This window comes from Ursus maritimus, unplaced genomic scaffold, assembly GCF_017311325.1.
Source record: "Ursus maritimus isolate PB19 unplaced genomic scaffold, ASM1731132v1 scaffold_14, whole genome shotgun sequence".
In the NCBI taxonomy this organism is placed as follows: Eukaryota; Metazoa; Chordata; class Mammalia; order Carnivora; family Ursidae; genus Ursus; species Ursus maritimus.
In genome coordinates this window covers 41,833,027-41,851,966 of record NW_024423786.1, presented here as the reverse complement: position 1 = coordinate 41,851,966, position 18,940 = coordinate 41,833,027, and the positions used below count along the sequence as shown (strand labels likewise).

The 18,940-nt window shown below is 47.2% G+C and overlaps 2 protein-coding genes across 2 annotated transcripts in view; one reads left to right on the top strand and one right to left on the bottom strand.

Annotated features, from left to right (window-relative positions):
- The first annotated feature begins 1,400 nt into the window (after nt 1–1,400).
- RTP3 (receptor transporter protein 3) lies at nt 1,401–10,940 on the top strand. Its single transcript, XM_008703875.2, has 4 exons — nt 1,401–1,717; nt 1,856–1,984; nt 7,094–7,301; nt 9,918–10,940. Exons 3-4 carry the CDS (start codon nt 7,144–7,146, stop codon nt 10,762–10,764), a joined length of 1,005 nt encoding a protein of 334 aa, XP_008702097.1. The 5' UTR covers nt 1,401–1,717; nt 1,856–1,984; nt 7,094–7,143; the 3' UTR covers nt 10,765–10,940.
- A 2,070-nt stretch (nt 10,941–13,010) lies between these two features.
- The window catches only part of LRRC2 (leucine rich repeat containing 2), a 26,468-nt gene continuing 20,538 nt past the window's right edge, over nt 13,011–18,940 (bottom strand). Inside the window, exons 7-8 of the mRNA XM_008703873.2 lie at nt 17,937–18,073; nt 13,011–15,582 (exon numbers count right to left, since the gene is read on the bottom strand). Of these exons, the coding sequence (XP_008702095.1) occupies nt 15,533–15,582; nt 17,937–18,073 (187 nt within the window). The 3' untranslated portion in view covers nt 13,011–15,532. The remainder of the gene's footprint in view (nt 15,583–17,936; nt 18,074–18,940) is intronic.

Sequence of the window (18,940 nt, the reverse complement as noted above, 5' to 3'; positions counted from 1 at the left end):
CCCCCCCCGGACTGAGCCAGGCACGACCCCCCCCCCCAAATCCTGACTCAATTTTGAATAAGATTTACTTTATTCATTTTCACAATGGCAATATTCTATTTTTTGAACTTGGTGGTATTTATACAAGTATCTACTTTATAATTACTCATTATGCTGGTATATATGTCTTATTCTTCTGCCTGTATATTGCATAAAACTTTTTTTTAGTCAGAATCTTAGAAGCCAGGATAGACAGATGTAATGGCATAAAAATATGTTCTCATACCTATTTTCTTAAAATATGGTCTAAACGGGGATATTTTAGCTGTATTTAGAACAACAGTGACTGCAGGTTGAAAAAGATTTAAAATAGGATAAACGAGGGAGTGCCTGGGCGACTCAGGCAGTTAAGCTTCTGCCTTCAACGCAGGTTGTGATCTCGGGGTCCTGGGATCCAGCCCCATATGTGGCTCTTTGCTCAGCGGGGGTCTGCCTGTCCCTCCTGCTTTCTCTCTCTCTCAAATAAATAAATAAAATCTTAAAAAATAAAATAAATAAAATAAAATAGGATGAACGAAATATATCAGAGATTAAAGTGGACTGCCTTTCCAGGAGCCAGTAAGAGTGGACTGGGGAGTGTGGTGGTGACACGGTGGCCCATCCCAGCTCGCCAGTTCCTACCTAACGAAACACTGCAAAATACCTTTCACTCTCTCTGCAGTGTTTTATTCCTTCTCCAGTCAGCCAAGAACATGGTTAAACCCCCTTTTAATAGTCCTCATTTTCATTTAAAAAAATAACTGTGAAAAAGCTGTTATTTTGTGGAATAGTCATCTCTTCAGAAAGTTCATTCTACTTCAGGACAGTTTACTGGACCTGGAGGTGCTCCGTTTGGGGCGAGAGTGGGATTAATAGGAGGTGTTTAAATCCTGGGCGTCACTCACTTCAGCCTGTAACCTGTGAGACTGCAGGGGGCCCTCCATTGCAGGTCACCTCAGCGCTGCCTTCTCTTTTCCCTTCGCCATGAGGCTTGGAAGTGTATTTTGTGCGGTGAGAGGACACAAACCCTAAAACCGGAATAACTTAAAATACTACGTGTGAGGGTTTTGTTCCTCTACGTAGCTTCTGGATCTAATCTCATCAGAGTACACAGTTCAAATGGAAGAGCCCTGCTCTTTTCACTCATCTGATTCGGTCCCCGAAAGAGTGACCTTGACCCCGGGAAAGCGAGCGGCACTTTCCCGCAACTATTACGCAGCCTCCCGCCTCTCCGCCCCTCGGCCCCGCCCAGCCCGCCCCCCAGATACTTCCGGCCCCTCCCAGCCGCGCCCCAAACACACTTCCGGCCCGCCCCCAGCCGGCTTGCGTTCTCGCGAGACTTGTAGCATCCCGCCCACCTCGTCTGCCACAGCCTACCGGGATCTCTCCTGGAGTGACCGCGAGGGGCGCGAAGCCCCCGGATGAAAGCGGTCACGTTAAGCAGATCATAGCCAGCGTCAGGACCTCCGATTTAAATTCTAATTTCACCTGAGCAGGAATCAACTCTTAGTATAAGACAGTAATTGTAGTGTAAAGTTCGCTAAGAATATTTATTATTCGTTGTTACTGAAATTAGAATTTAACTGAAGTTCAAGTCCAAGTGAAACTGTGTTTCACCTGGCAACCCCACCTGGGATCGGCGAGACCACAAGCCAGCGGCCGGGCTGCCTTGCTGCCTGGTGCTCCACTAGGCCGCCCGGTGTGCACTGGCCTTCCTCACACCCATTTGTGGGCGCCTGGGGGGAGGCGGGGTCGGGGCGCCGCTGTGAGACAGTTCACTAAAAACGTATCGATTTTTAAAATAAGTATTTATATTTAACTCCTTTTTCACCATTAGCAACAGAAATTTGTTTTTAATCTTGAAAATAAAAAACATGGAACTCAAAGATGCCGCACGAGAGGACGGAGTCTGCGCAGTGAGGATCACTGCCCACCCTGGGGGTCTCCATCCTCCTGGCCAGAGCAGGTGAGGGGCCTCGTGGCCTTAAGTACCTCTGCGCACCGCGCTAATCTGTACACCTTTCCGTCCAGAATTTAGGGGCCTCTGCCCGAGCTGCCCCACCTGCTGCGCCCAGGCAAAGATTGCTGCGGCCCGGCCCAGGCTTTATTTTATTTATTTATTTATTTATTTATTTATTTATTTATTTATTTATTTAAGATTTTATTTGTCAGAGAGAGAGAGAGCACTAGCAGGGGGAGAAGCAGGCAGAGGGAGAAGCAGGCTCCCCGCTGAACAAGGAGCCCCATGCCGGACCCTGGGATTGTGGCCTGCGCCAAAGGCAGACACTTTACCCACTGAGCCACCCAGGCCTGCACCAACACCAGCCCCCTTGCCCCAGGCTTCTGAAGTCACATGGTCTCACTCTGGTTCTGGGCTGTTCATCACAGAAGCCCTGGCCCAGACTGTGAACGTGAACCCCGGGATGGTGAAGTTCCATCAGTGAACAGATAATCAGTAATGGAAACTTTTATCATACTGAGGGCAAATCATCTGTTGGGTTGAAGTAAAGAATTCTCTGTTGAATAATAAACCCAGGGGCGCCTGGGTGGCACAGCGGTTAAGCGTCTGCCTTCAGCTCAGGGCGTGATCCCAGCGTTATGGGATCGAGCCCCACATCAGGCTCTTCCACTATGAGCCTGCTTCTTCCTCTCCCACTCCCCCTGCTTGTGTTCCCTCTCTCGCTGGCTGTCTCTATCTCTGTCGAATAAATAAATAAAATCTTTAAAAATAATAATAATAAACCCAGTGGTTGAAATGGAACTTGCCCAAATCCCGAGGGTGGAATATTCTGTCTTTTATTGGTGATGAGACTGATGAGGGTTTTATCAGTCTCTGGAGGAACTAAATTGGTTTATAAAGTTTTGGTCTGATTTGGTTTGGTTTTCACTCTTGCAGTCAGGACAAGGACAGTGCAAAATCAAAGAAAAATAGTGGAAGTCATTTTAATTAAACTTGACTTAGCAATTTCCTTGGGGAATAAGATCTCAGAGGCTAGAGTGTGGTCAAATTTGAAAGAGAAGAGGCTTACCTTGACCTAAACGCTCTTAAAGCTAGGACTCCGGGGGCGCCTGGGTGGTTCAGTAGACTAAGATCAGGTCATGAACTCCGGGGCCTGGGATTGAGCCCTTCATGGGGCTCCCTGCTCAACGGGAGCCTCCTTCTCCTTCTCACTGTGCCCCTCCTCCTCTCCACTTGTTTTCTCTCTCTCTCAAATAAATAAAATCTTTAAAAAACAAAAACAAAACTGGGGCTCCGAAAGAAGGCTCTCACCCTTGAAACCATTTTGCACCTATCCTAACCAGCCCAGGGGCCAGGTACTAGACAACCAGGGACAGCCTGTATGCCCGGGAAATTATTCACATTAGCCAATCCACAGGGAGCCCATGAAATCTAGCTAACCCTACCCTGCTTGCCATGTGCAAACTGCCTCCTATAGCTCCAGCTGACTGTTACCTTGTCCTGGTAACCCTGCGGCAGCCCTCTCTCATTCTCAACGGTAAATAACCAAAAGTTCCGCCTTTCTTTGATCGGAGGGACAACATTTCGGTCAGCTGAGCAATCCATAACATTGTGTTGTTTCTCTTTAAAGACACCTTACGTAGTCAGTATTGTTCGTGTATTAACATTGAACTTGGGGGTGGTGGCACTGAACTCATGCCTGAATGAAGCTTATCTAATGCACGCTCTCTCCAGCAAGCACATCCCAGCCTCCTCACCACTAGGCACGTTGGACCGAGCACTAGGCCTCGGGGCCACTTGAAACAATGAGATCACCTACAAAAACCCCAAAAATATCTGACGACCGTGGCACAAATAGACCGTGAAAAGGACACTTGTTTTCCGCACAGGAGCTGAAAAGAGAAGGCCGAGCGTTGTCTTGTCCAAGCTCAGCTGGGCTGTCCCAAGCTTTGAGACACGGCCCCCTCCCAGCCGCAGAGCCAGAGCCCAGCCAGGGTTCAGAAAGAGTGACAGCGAGTGTCCCTGACCCTGTTGGGAGAAGAATGGCCTCTGGGTTAGAAGCTGGATGTGAGGAGGGCCATGCCCCGGCCACTGCCCACGAGGAAGGGAGGGACAGAGCCCTGGCCAGGCAGAAGGGTGAGGAGAGCTTGTATGTCTGCATGTAAATACCCTTTTCCAGAGTGCAGGGGTTTCTGGGAGAGTCACTGTTCCAAGTGAGGTCCTGGGAATTGTTTTTGTCAAGCTTCAGGGACCAGTGCTGGCTTCCTTCCAGGCCCTTCTCGGCACCAGGCATGCCTAGTAGCCCTCCACATAAAACATGGCATTTCATCCTCAAAAAGCCCGAAGTGACTTGTCCACTGTCATACAGCAGGTCAGAGCCCCAGACCAAAGACCCCCTGGCCTCCAGATCGATTCTGTCCCCTGTCCCCTCCCCCCTCCCCCCTTTGTAAATCTTCTCTGTGGCTACAGTGAGGCCAGGAAAGAAGTTGCCAGAGAGGCTCCAGCAAACCCCTCCCTCCTCGCGCCCACCTTCCCTTTTCCTCCCTCCCCTTCCTCTCTCCCACCCCATCCACACCCTCTCCTCCTCTGGGAGCCCACTGCTCAGACACCAATGTCCAACCCAGCTGGGGGAGGCGACCAGGAAGCCCTAGGACCGCTTCCCCCGGAACTGCGTCTGTAAGCCTTGCCGATTCCACCACCGCACTGTGGGGGAGGGACCCCTCTTGGCTCTGGGTCTAGGACTGCTGACCAGGACCTGGGCACCTTGTCCTTCCCTTCAGGCTCCCAGAGTGGTGACCACCATAACAGCCTTGGAATCACTTGAGGAATTTTTAGATATCTGATGCCCAGACCAATTCAACGAGAACTTTGCGGCTGGTCTGAGGACTACAAGTCTCCAGCTATCTCCACCCCTGCTGAGCTCCTGTGCTTTTTCCTAGGCCTTGGCCTCCCCACCCCCACCCCAGAAACCCAGAATTCTCTGGAAGATCAGGTAAACGATGTTACTCATGATAGAGGGAAGACATTTAGCCTATGTTAATTAATTAAGCTTTTAGAGGGGGGAGGGGTAAAGGGAGAGGGAGAAAGATCATCTTAAGCAGACTCCATGCCCAGGGCAGATCCCAGTGGGGGGCTCGATCTCTCAACCCTGAGATCATGACCTGAGCCAGAATTAAGAGTCGGTCCCTTAACCCACTGAGCTACCTGGACGCCCCTAGCCTATGTTAATTTCAATGTAAGAAACTTCCTCACATTCTTAAATGCTTGTGTTCAAACATATCATTTAAGAATGTAGAGTTTTCCAATTAGAATATTCTTAGCAGAGCGAGAGGCTAAAGGTAACCTTTACATGACAAAGAAACAGTGAGCTATCTGGGGATCTTCAAGGATCCCCTTGCACACTTGCTTTCAAGAGGTTTTGGGTTTGTTTTTTTAAAGATTTTATTTATTTGTTTGTTTGTTTGTTTGTTTATTTTAGAGAGAGAGCGAGCAAGTGGGGGGAAAGAGCAGGAGCGAGAGAATCTAAAGCTGACTCCTTGCTGAGCGAGGAGCCTGACTCCGGGCCCAATCTCAAAACCCTGAGATGATGACCTGAGTCGAAACCAAAGAGTCCGAGGCTCAACGGATTGAGCCACCCAGGCGCCCCTTAAGGGGGTTTTTGACAACCCAGAACTGCCTGTGACATTTTCACACAAGATCTCATAGCAAGCCGGAAAGCAAGACAGGCTCTCATCTAAACACCCTCTGCTCTCCGCTTCCTCTGACCTAGCTCTGCAATGCAGAAGAGCATGGGCATTTGGGCAACTACCTGAGCAGAGGGAGGAGGCGTGCTTACCTGGCTGAGATTTCTTTCCTAGGTGCAGTTAGGAGGCTGGTGTGGGGCCGGGCAGGGGTGTGGAACGTGGAGCCTGCGCTGTTGGGCCCCAGCACTTGAAGGGGTCAGGAACCACGGGAGCGAAGGCGGGTGCTCTGCTCCGTGGGGCAGCCGTGAGCACAGGGCGCAGGGCTGGGACAGCAGGAGTGTAAGAGGATAGCAGGGAGTGAGGGGCTGTGGCTTAGGGCGTAGGGGTGAATATGGGCTTGGGGGGAAGATGAGCTGGGCAGGGCTGAGGCTGGTAGAAGCAGGGGTGGGATGTGAGGGGTCCAGATGCCGTGCTAACATGCAGCATACAGGTGAGGGCTTCCACCTCTGGAAAGACGTCCCTCCTCCAGCTGCAGTGTGGACAGTGGCCCAAGAGGCACGGAAGCCGTTGGGGGGATGCCAGGGCAGAGGCTGTGATGGGTCAAGAGGCCGAGATGGGAGCTGCCAGGTCGGAGGACCGCCGAGGGTGGGGCTTCCCTCTTGGGCAGGTCAGTGGCAGTCTGTCTCTGGAGGGGATCGTGGCATGCAGACACCCAGAATTTTGCCCGCCCTCCCTGCGCTGTTGCCTGCCCCCTGTTCCTCTCCCCTTCTTTTCCAAGCCTCTCCTCAAGGAAGTGGGGTCAGTTGTGGCCACTGGCCTCTCATCCACGTGGGGACGGGCCTTGCAGCCTCATCTGGGCACGAGGGCAGCATCAGCTTTGGTTTCTAATGGGTGGAGGACGAGGTTCAGGAGTCTCCTTGGACAGCCTGGGGACTGTGAGATCCAGTCATACAGAGACCAGCGGGAACGGGAAGCAGAGAGCCCAGAGCAGGGATGCAGGGAGCAGGGAGGGCCCACAATGGCCATGTCCTTCTTTGCATCTCTCCTCCCCAGTCATGAGCACAGCAGCCCCACGGATAAGGACTTCCGAGTGTTAGAACAGAAAGGGCACCTGCAGCCTCTCTCCACCATTTCTAGAGGCTTCGGAGCTAAAGGATGTGTTCCAGGTTAAAGGTAGGTAATCAGCAGAGTCCGAGTGAGATCCAGTCCGGAGTCCAGAGCTTTCCTTTGGTCCCATTTGGTCGGATGCATTCTGTGTCTTTGAAAATTCCCTGCGGTGAGCCTAGCGCTGTCCTCTGAACTGGGAGACAGATTCAACTGACCTTTGTCCTTGACGCAGAGACCTAGTCCGTGGGCCCAGGTCAGGTACACAAAGGGAGAACAGGTCCCAGCCCTTGTTCTTTAAAGTGGGAAATCTCGTGTCCTGCTACAGATCCGTCAGAGTCTCCAGGAGATCCTGATGCCCGCAGATCACCGCACAGCATGGAAGGTCCAGACGTGGAGCTATGGAAGCAAGTGTTCCAGGAATTAATTCAGGAAGTGAAGCCATGGCACAAATGGACCCTGACAGTAGACAAAGACCTTCTTCCCAACAGCCTGAAGCCGGGGTGGTCACAGTACCAGCAGTGGGCCTTTGCCAGGTGAGTGGGGATGGTACGTGTTCCAGAAAATTCTTGTGTATTCGTTACTATGTATCCTTGCTCCTTTTCTTGTTCTATCCCATGCTTGCCCATTGAAGACTACAGGAAGTAAGGTGCACATCATCCAAGAAGTTTTAGCTTCGGTAAAGGGTTTTTTCCTTATTACAGTGAACCCCAGACAGGTGCAGGCCTGGGCGCTGGTGTGGGCTGCATGGGGAGGGGGAGCAGGGAGGAAGAGGGAAGGGGAGGAGCTGCAGGACAGCTGGTTGGGCAACGTTCCCTGCATATGCTCCCCGCCTTGGGGTACCTGGGGCTCACTGTGGAGCCCAGGAGGGAGAGGCCCCGTGGGCTGAGGAGGCCCCTGGCGGAGAGGGCAGAGGTTAGGATAGTTGAGCAACATGCAGCATTCTTGCCCCCTCAACTCTGCGCTGATGGATCCTTTTAAACTAAGACCCTTGGAAGTCATCTAAAGCCTTACCCTTTGTTCCAGGTGGGAAAGGAGTGCTCCAAGGGTCAGGGGTGGGGCTGCCCCCTGCACAGAGGGTGGGGACCTGAGACTCTCTCCTGGGACTGGGGGAGAGGCTCGGGGCCTGCCCGCTGCCTTCCTCTCTGGAGGAGGGTCTGGGCAGAGGAAGCAGAGCTCTCCTCCCCTTGCAGCCCATGGCTTTCCCGGGCCAGGCCGCTGGCACCAGAAACATCCAATCAAAATCTCAGCTCTTTTTTTTTTTGTAAGAACCTTGAACTCTGAGCTGGCCCATGACCAGAGCACCATGACCCAGAGGAAGGGCCGGGGACAGCAGCTCAAAAGAGCAGACCCCGAATGAGCCCAGTAAGGTCACCTCACTCACGGCGGTCAGAGCCTCTTGGCCTCTTCCCTTCATCTCATGGCCATGCTCACCCTGTGAGATGCAGTAAGAATCAAGACACAAGAAGGAAAACTTGACTGGCTCATCCCTCCCAGCCCCCTCCAATTCAGCCTCCCAGGTTAGGCGAGGCTTGGCTGCTAGAGCAGGTAAACCTCGAAATATCAGTGATTTGACCTAACACGTGATCCCCAGGTCACTGAGTCAGAGGAAGAGGAGCTGAAGGGTTTTCCAAGAGCTTCTGTGCCAGATTTGGAAGTAACACGTGTCCCTGCCCACATCCCATTGGGCAACCAGTCATATTGACCAACCTAACTGCGTGGGGGCTGGGAAGTGAGCGGGAGTGCATGGGTAATTTGGGGAGCGTGAAATGTCCCTGCCATACTGCTAGCTTCTGCCTTTCCCCTAATTCCTGTCCTGGGTGCAGCCAGGTTCTTGTGTGCCTTCTTCCCCTCCCTCCATCTATCCTGACATGTATTTATCCGAATATCTGAGCTCAAGAAATTTTCCTCTTCCCTGCGGGGTCGAGGTGTCGTTCTCTTGTACCCTGAGGCCAGGTGCACATAGAATATGAAGTTTTCCAGGCTGCCTTGAGCAACGAATAGGGTTGGGAGGGGACAAAAGGAGAGAGAGCTGGACACTGTGATCTCCCTGTAATACCGGCAGATCGGGGGCCCCCAGGCAACAGGGCAAAGCAACGTTTTTCCTCCAGACACTAGACCCTCCCTGATCTGTGGGTCTATGACATAGTCTTAGTCGGCTTGAGTGGCAATAAAACAAAATAAAATAAAATAAAAATAATATCAGACTGGGCAGCTTATCCCTGACAGAAACGTATTGCTCACAGTTCTAGAGGCTGGAAGTCCAAGATCAGGATGTCAGCTGGTCTGGTGAGAGGCCTCTTCTGAGTTGTGGACTTTTCATGGTGGAAGGAGCTACGGGATCTCTTTGATAAGAGCACTAATCACCTTCATATGGGGGGCGCCTGGGTGGCTCAGTCATTAAGCGTCTGCCTTTGGCTCAGGTCATGATCCCAGGGTCCTGGGATGGAGCCCCGCATCAGGCTCCCCACTCAGCGGGAAGCCTCCTTCTCCCTTTCCCACTCCCCCTGCTTGTGTTCCCTCTCTCACTGTGTCTCTCTGTTAAATAAATAAATAAATAATAAATCTTTTTTAAAAAATCACCTTCACATGGGCTCCACGTTCATGACCTAATCACCTCCCAAAGGCCTTCTAACATCATCACCTTTGGGGGTTCGGATTCCAACATGTGAATTAGGGGGCAGACATAAACTTTCAGACGGTAGTACCTACCAGCACCCACTTGTACCATCTGTGGATTTCCAGGCTGATTTAATGGCTGCTGTTGCACCCATAGCCTCTGAACCACTTCAATCTATATTTGAAGAAGCCTTGGTTTGGGGGTCTAGTCCTGCTTCTTACACCCAGCAAGTCTCTGCTCCTGGTGTGTTCCACATGCGCCTCATCTCCAGCGACATCATGTCAGACTTAGAAGGTCCCTTCCAGCACCAACAGCTTGGATCTGCATTTTCATGACAGACCCCTATGGGTCACAGGCATGTTGGTGGCACAGTGGAGACAGGAACGAGGGGCTCACTAACTTCTTCCCCTGCTAACCTCCACCCCAGTCAAGTCACATCTCTGTGTCGTTGGGCGTCCCTTCCTCCTTCTGGCCCAGCCCACAACTCGGCCATCCCGGGCCAACCTGAGGGTCTTGTCTTCTGTCCCCACAGGTTCCAGTGCTCCTTGTGCTCTTGCAGTTGGTCCTCGGCTCAAGTTCAGGTCCTTTTCCACATGCACAAGAGTGCGGGGAACCCCAGGGGCAAGGTGAAGATGAGGGTCTTTGCCCAGAGATGTCGGAAGTGCAGTCAGTCTCCATTTGAGGTTCCCAAGTTCACAGAAGAGAACATCTCAAGGATCCTGAACAACCTGGTGTTCCGAATTCTGAAGAAATGCTACAGAGAAGGATTTAAGTCGGTGGAGGAGATTCCTACCATCAAGGAAATCTCTCTTGAAGGACCACATGACAGTAACAACTGTGAGGCGTGTCTGCAGGGCTTTTGTGCTCGGAGTGGGTTAGGTGAGGCCGTGCAGTCACCAATGTCCCCATTACTTCCTGCCATAAGCTCCCCTGCTCTTGGGACTGCCATTCCCACGCCCTCTCCCGCTAGGAGTGGCGCCAGAGTGTACACAGTGAAGGGGAACGCCACAAGGGACACAGTGAAGGGGAATGCCACAGGGGACACAGTGAGGGGGAATGCCACAGGGGACACAGTGAAGGGGAACGCCAGAGCAGACACAGTGAAGGCGAATGCCATGGCAAACAAGGGAAAGGCTTTACCCCAATCCTGGTATTCCGGGTCCACGACAGCCACGATGCTCCCCACCCACTGGAGCCCGAGAACAAACACCTACCACCACGCGGAGAGGAGAATCCAGGTCAGGACCTGGAGTCAGCTGCCCTTTTCTCACAGAACCCCGAATCTCAGGTGCTGGAACTTAAATGTTTGCTGCGGTTTTCTCATTCTGATCATTGTCGTGGTGATTATCATAGAGACCCTTCAGTGGATCTTCACATGAGGCCAAGTTCAAAGTCATGCAGAACGATCCCACGGAGAGGAAATACCCGGAAGAGTTAAATCCAGAGACAGGAAGTAGATTGGTGACTGCCAGGGGCTACAGGGAAGGGGATTAAACTGTATGGGGCTTCTTGGGGGCGGAGGGTGGGTGGTGATGAAAATGTGTGGCACAGGACGGAGGGCATGGTTGTGCAACACTGCGAATGCAATAAACGCCACTGAATTGTTCATTCTAAAGTGGTTGATTTCATGTGATTTTTAAGGGTTCCTGGTAATTTCAATTCAATTCAATTTTGCGTAAAGGACGCTGAAATTCTGCTCATTCTCTGGAGAACTGCAACCAAAGCCTTTAGGGTTCACAGAACCGTTTGGAAATCTCATGAGACCTGTGGAGCCTCTCTCCCCGGAGAAGCTTGCACAGACCCAGTGACGTCAGCCTGTGGAGGCACTTGTCGCGGTTTTCATTAGGCTGAAAGCTTGGGTCTCAGAGCAGTGTTCTCCACAGCAGAGTCCACGTAGCTCGGGGCTGTGGCAGGGCCAGCCACGCCCATGGGGGAGATAGCCTTCAAACTCTATTTCATGTTTCTTTGTGCTTTACTAGTTCTTGTAGCATGGTTTATAACGTGCGTTACTGTGCTAGTAGAATGGTATTGTGACACAGTGTGTAATTAAATAAATATACACCCATCTGGAGTGTGTGTTCAGTTTCTCAGTGACTTTTCACTGATTTTTTCATTCTCAGAATTGAAACTATACCCATTAAACAACTCGCATTTTCTCCCTCCCCCTTGTCCTACAAACGCCCGTTCTTCTTTCTGTCTCTATGAAGAGGACTACCCAGGACCTCATAGAGGCAGACTCCTACAGGACTTGTCTTCTTGTCACTAGTTGATTGCACTTAGCACAATGTCCTCAAGTTTCATTCACGTTGTAGCGTGTGATGGGATTTCCTTCCTTTCTAAGGCTGAATAACATTCCACAGGATGTATATACCACACTTGGTCTACCCACCTGTAGACATCTGGCAGGCTTCCAGCTCTTGGCCACTGTCACTAGTACTGCTAGGAATGTGGGTGTACCAATAGCTCTTTGAGATCTTGCTTTCAACATACTCAGAAGTGGAATTGCCGGAACATACGGTGATTCTACCTTTAATTTTTGGAGGAACTGCCATGCTATTTTCCAGAGCAATTGTGTCATCTTCCACTCCCACCAACAGGGAAAAGCATGCCAATTTCTCCATATCCTCACCAACAATTATTTTCTGTGGGGCTTTTTTTGTGTGTTGTTGGTTTTTTTTTAATACTAGCTACACCAAAGGGTGTGACATGATATTTCACTGTATCTTTGATTTGGATTTCGAGAAAATGCAATTCTTTATGATGCATGCTTCCTCTTTCAAGGCAATATCAGAAATAATATTTGTGCATCTCAGCACAGATGGAAGTATTGGGAACACAACAGAAATGTGTGGGTAAATTCTTCACAGGCTTGCTATTTGTTTTCAAATATTTGGGCATAGTCTGTCTATCTATTTAGCAAACTCCAGAAACCTAACATGTAATAGTGGACAAGACAGTTACAAACACATGCCTAAGGAACAAGCATGCCCAGCAGCCCATAAGGAGCCTTCTAGAAGCTGAGTGACCAGTGAGGTAGGGAGGACAGGCTGGGTCATTAACATAAAAAGGGGAGATGGAATCAGCCTTAGAAATCATCTTCTCCAACTCTATTTTTTTTACAGGGGGGTAAAAGGTGAAGTGATTTTCCCAAGATTATACGGTGCATTAGTAAAAGAGCTGGCCTTGCAATCCTGGCTCCCTGAGTCCCAGTGCTGATCAGCTTCCAGAACAGACCGGAATCTGCATGAGTGCGTGCGTACACATTTGCACAATGTCCCTGGCAGATACAGGGAGTTGCGAAACATCTGCCACTATCTCCAGACAGACTCTACAGTATTCAAAGATAGGCAGGGATGGGTGGAATGATCTGGAGTATGTCAAGAAGGAAAACCAACTAGAAAATGGCATTTAGATCACTGGGACATTAAGGGAAGTGGATGTTGAATGATTTGTGAGCTCACTAAAGACTAGTGTCGAGAACTTTAATTTCAGGAAAGAATCAGAAAGTCCTTTAAAATTCCAAGAAATGTTATTACATGATCAAAAGTTACTCTGATAACACACAGTGCTCCCATAGGGTGGGAGAAGCTAGGCCAAGTGCTGTCCCTATGAACCAGGAACGCACCAGAATTAGGACCCAGGAAATGAGAATCCCATAAACCTATGGCCACCACAACACAACACCTCAAAGTACACTTCCCTCCCACTCGGGACTAGGGAGATTTAAGAGACGTGTTGAGGAGGGAAGGAAGGGACGCAAAGAAGGAAAGACAGTAACTGATTTCTGGAGCTTACTGTTTGCCATCATCAGGAAGCTACCCTAAACTGGTGTTTGGCGAGCACACCTAATGGTCATTCTAGAAAGCTCCAGTCAAGAAATGTGGTGTGGTCCTTGCTGGTTGTTAAAATGCACTACTCGGTGATGTCACCCAAGTGTCTCTGCCCCATAACAATCCAACATCTGAAAAACAGGTAGAATAATAAGGTTTTGGAACGAGAACATTTTTCTTCTAGGAATTACATTTTATTCTTTTCTTCATATTGCTTTAATGCTCATACATATATCCTGCTATGGCAATTCCTTTTCCAGATTATGAATCAGTCCAAATGTATCATGTAGAATTTTCAAATCTCTATGATATTTCCACTAAGATGCCTTATCATCTTGCTGCATTTTTGCATTTACATGAATCAATTAAATAGTATCTCTACAAACCTTATATTCAAACAGTATATGTGGTATGGGATATTACGTAACATGAAATAATTATCTGTCAGTGCAGTAATTTTTCCTTTGTTTATATGTAGCACCGACACAAGGTTTTTGCACAAAAGACTGGTTTTATTGACACAGATTTTACATAAGTCATGGACAATTTGTGTGAAAGCCCCTATTTGCCCCCTTTAGAGATTTATTTTCCATTTGTCTATATATAACGTATACCTTGGCATGAAATGAAATTTCAAAACCATTCAAGGAGTACAACTAATAAATTTGAATTCCATTTTTGAAGAGCTAAAAAGAAAAAATACAATTGTTTGAGGTTCCATTGAAGTGATTTCTCATTTTCCTACTCTTTTCATCTCTTAACCTACTTCTCAGAGTTTGTCTTTAACTTGAGGCAACCCTCCGCTGAAGCATTGCCATATGGTTTTAGAACGCTCCGCCTGCTTGGCATCTGTTGAGGATAAAACACGGAATTATGATGAAATCGATCAAGACAAAATGTGGAGGGTGTCAATAGCGGCCCCTCCGGGGACACACTGTTCTTCAGATAAGAGAAAATAAAAATCACCCTTCGTTTCTTCCAAAAAACCCAATCGGCTTGACTTGAGTGTCCAATATGACAGCCACCTGTGGCAATCTAAATTTAAATGTAATTAAAAACCCTTAATTAACTAAACTAAAAGTTCTTCAGTTACACCAGTCATTCAAGTAGTCAAAAAACACATGTGTCTGGTGGTCACTACATTTGGACAGCACAGACATAGACCATTTCCATCACTGCAGAAAATTCTATTGGACAGCGCTGAACTAGACCATGTAGGAGTCAATTCATATAGGAATATACATGAATATACGCACTCTTTTCCTTCTTAGTCACAAAAGCTACTTGCTAAAGCTTATCTGCAACTCACAATCTTGTTTCTTTTAGCTCAAAATAGTGGTATAAAAATAGACATTTGTACAATTTCTCCAAATCATATGATGTGGTGTAAGAGTCCAAAGCCCTATCACGAATCCCATCTTTGCCAACAAAAAACAGTCTCATGAGCACCCTGTGGACTGCAGCATTATGGCCATGGGCAGAGTTCTCCCGGGGCACCTGTCAGGAAGCTTTGCTAGGGGCTCCTCATCAGCATGGACTAGTTATCTCTGCTACCTTGTACGGCCACCCTGGAAGAGGAGTCCTTAGGGGATTGCCTTTGCTCCCTGCTCTAAGGTGCATCCTGGGACTCCCGAGTTGCCCATTCAGGACAGGAGGACCATCCACACAGGCCACGTAAGGCTTCCCAGGACGGACCAGCCAGGCCCGCAATGCCTCTGCGAGGCCAACCAGCGCACCATTTGAGTGTCCTGTGCCCAATGCATGGGCAGACAATTCAGCCCTTCTTTCGACTTTCGATGCCCAAATTATACGTAAAGTCTTTCCTGAGACCCTACACTTACAAAATACAATGAAAACATATGAAAATAGCAGTTTGTATAAACCGAAGGAAAGCTTTTCTCAGTAAAAGAAACAATTCATTAAAGCTCTTTCAAAATAAAATAAAATCTCATTTGGCTAGTCCCATAGAAATGCTCTTTTTACAACCCCTTTATCCCTGGATTCCTAAAAACAGTGCAATCAACTTCAGATTTTGGTCTCTAGGTTATAATTTTTTAAAAATGACACGTTTTCTAAAATAGTAAATGTGCATTACTTGGAAACAAGTATAGGCAAACAAACCTTGATATATAAGCCCATTTATCAATTCTCCAGTCCACAGAGAAAAGGATTTGCAAATGTGAAATCTGAAAAGTCATTCTTCCTAACTATGACTGTGGTTTCTAGACTGCGTCCTTAAGCGCAAACCTTATTCCGCAACACCAAGATTTATAGCTCCACAGCACAGGGAGAGTCTGCGGTCTTCTGGTGGATGGTATCAAAGCTGAAGGCTAAAAGATACTTTGGTGGTATAGCTGGGGACCGATTCTGTAACAAAAGGAACAAAGATATGCAACCATTCCCCATTTTATCATGTTCACACACAAATTCCTACCACTTCCTGTGATAAACGGACTTATCTATCACCATTAAGTCAGCTTTCACAAATGTCTAGTCATGCTTTAGAAACACTGAGATCCAAGCTAGAATTATTAACCCTCATTCTTTTGCAATCTTTCCAACAAACGGACACAGCTACATCAGCATCTGAGAAACTGTATGACCCTAAACTAAAAACTGACAGATCAGAAACAGACGCCCAAGGACCCAAGACAGCAGGTAAGACCCTAGGTGGAAGGGAAGATGGTTTATAAGCAAACCTTGGGCTATCCCTAAACCAAGCATGATCTTAGTAAGTACCCCTTTACTCAGTCTTGCTCTTCCCACCGGTTACTGCCCACTCTCCCTTCACAGTCAAATTTTGTCAAAGGATAGTCTACACCAATGGCTCTCAAGGTCAAGTTCCCAGACCCAAGGCGTCAACATCACCTGGGACCTTGTTAGAAATGCACATTCTAGGTCCTACCCCAGAGGTGCTGAGTCAAAATCTCTGAGGGTGGGGCCTACAGGTGATTCTTAGGGTTACTAACGCTTGAGGACCAGCAAAGGGTTTCATTTGCTCATCATTCTTGAATCCCATGAGGTTGGAGGTCCACCTCACTCACTGAAGTGACTCACTAAAGCTACTTTTTTTCCCATTAGCTATGGACTCTGGTCAAAACCAGCTGAGTATCGGCAATATCATATGAACCAATATGAATATATGAAGGATAGAATTATTATAATTATTTAGAAATAACTGAATGAATTCAAAAGCTATCATCACTAAAGTTAATCTTACAAACCAAACGATTTTATCGCTGACCAACAGATCCAAAGCTAACTACCTATTTTCTCTAATTCTTTCTTGTATTTTGAAACAATAGCTCTCGGGTGCCTGGGTGGCACAGTGGTTAAGCATCTGCCTTCGGCTCAGGGCGTGATCCCAGCGTTATGGGATCGAGCCCCACATCAGGCTCTTCCACTATGAGCCTGCTTCTTCCTCTCCCACTCCCCCTGCTTGTGTTCTCTCTCTCGCTGGCTGTCTCTATCTCTGTCGAATGAATAAATAAATAAAATCTTTAAAAAAAAAAAAGAAACAATAGCTCTAAAATGTAATTATGGATACATCTATAAAATACAACAATAAAGGCTTTCACGAGAGGAAACTTATACAACCCAAAGTTAAATTTTGGCAAAATAAATGGTTCTGCTCTTTGTTTCGTGTTTCATATAAATTTCTCATTTATTTCATACTATTTCAGCATTCAAGATTGGGGATGGCCAAATGGATTGGAGATAACTGCATAGAGATTTGCTTAATTTAGTTGAAGAAATTTTTTAATTTGCCAAATAAATGGCATTTTTCATTCATGTCATGAAAACCCAGAATATCTGAATGTGACCAATCATCCTTAGTCTATGAACAGGCAGCCATACTAGGAAGAAGGTGGTGATTAAAAGAACAAAGGGTGACTTATGTTTGTGTGTTTGCAGCAGAAGGAAGGGCTTCTAACCTTCCAGAACACTTTGGAAACAGCCCCTGGGGAAGCTGCTTCCTGTTCTTTCCTAAGGTCCCATGACCTCCCTGTGCTTCTCTGTATTATCTCCACCCTTGGGAAACCAAAGCTAAAGGGATCTAGGTAATAGTCTGCCATCTTGTGTTTTTCCTTTTGTGATTTTTATATAAGAGGACCTTGATTTATGTAAGAAACGACTTTTCCTAAAATTGAATTTAAATGGATTTTGAAATGGAATCTTACTTTCCCATTAACTGGGATACTCTTTTGTCAATGCCATTTTCTTAAAAACTCATGTTCAGTTAGTAATGCAACGTCTCAAGTGTATGTTTCTGGGCCTCTCTGTCAAATTATTGATGATGTATCAAGTATTCAAGTACACTAGAAAAATTTGATATTTTAAAGAAACTATATATATTTGGTCCATGGAAAAATAATCAATTAACAAATTAACTTTATGTCATTGTGACTCATGTCAATAAATGTGTTGCATGAGCACATGAAATTCCGTATATTCATTTAAAAGAATTTTATTTTAACTTTTTAAAGATTATGTTATTTATTTATTTATTTATTTATTTATTTATTTATGTGAGAGAGAGAGAGCTAGGAGAGGGGCAGAGGGAGAGGGATAAGTAGACTCCGCACCGAGCGCAGAGCCCAAATGCAGGGTTTGATCTCAGGACCCCGAGATCATCACCTGGGTGGAAATCAAGAGTTGGACACTTAACTGACTGAGCCACCCAGGGGCCCCTAAGATAATTTTAAATATGATTAACGTACCTCTTTCTTTAACATCTTCGATATAGGCTTTCAAAAATTCTTTATCAAAGCATTGACGATCTCGTTCACTTTCCATCACTTCGACATCATCTTGACATCGGGTATTATCAAGAGGATTGTCCATAAGGCTTACAAATCTATTCGAGAAAATACGGACAATATCACATTTTCACCTGTACGTGTTTAACCACAGAATTCCTCTCATAAGAAGTCAACCTCCATGGCCCTAAATCTCAAGTTCTTACTCATCCTTGAAGGTCACAGAAGATCACGTAATATTAGCATATCGGTGGAACTGCCACGTGAAATAACCCAACAGGATTACGGAATCAGTCCTGCTCAGAGGCTTGGTGGGGCAATGAGAGCTACTTAGCTACAGATGGAGGACAGCGGGCAGGAGACCCTGAGGTGGACACTAACACTCGGCTCCGTCAGACCCTTCACGCACCGGATCGTGTCCTGCCATGTTTGATATTACTCCCAATGAATGATATCAAACTCTAAGATGAGGCGGGGTTAAATTATAAAGAACTCAGACGGTCACTATCCTCACAACTGAAAAGACAGATACGCCTACCCAAAAAAGAAGCTCAAGGAGAGAAACTAAAATGACATTTGCTCTCCTGTCCTTACAGTTTTGAAAGATGTTTTGATGTGAAAGGCAATGTAATTATTTCGATTCAAACTTGGAAATCCCTCCAATAGTCTCCGGCTGCAAGTGTGGGCCCTGCTGGCTTGGGTGGTATCGTTCTCATTGGTTTGTGGAAGTTCTATACACGTGGAAGATAAAGCCCACCTGCCCTTTTTTAGTACATGTATTTCCCAGTTCATCTTCCTTGTAATTTTATTTAATGTCTAAATGTGGAGAAAGCAAAAAAGTTTCAATCTCTTTGTGGATAAATCCACGCAACTTTTCCTTTGCAAGCTCTTTTTTTTTTTAAGGTTCTATTTATTTATTTGAGAGAGGGAGAGAGAGAGAGAGAGACAGCTCGGGGGGGGGGGGG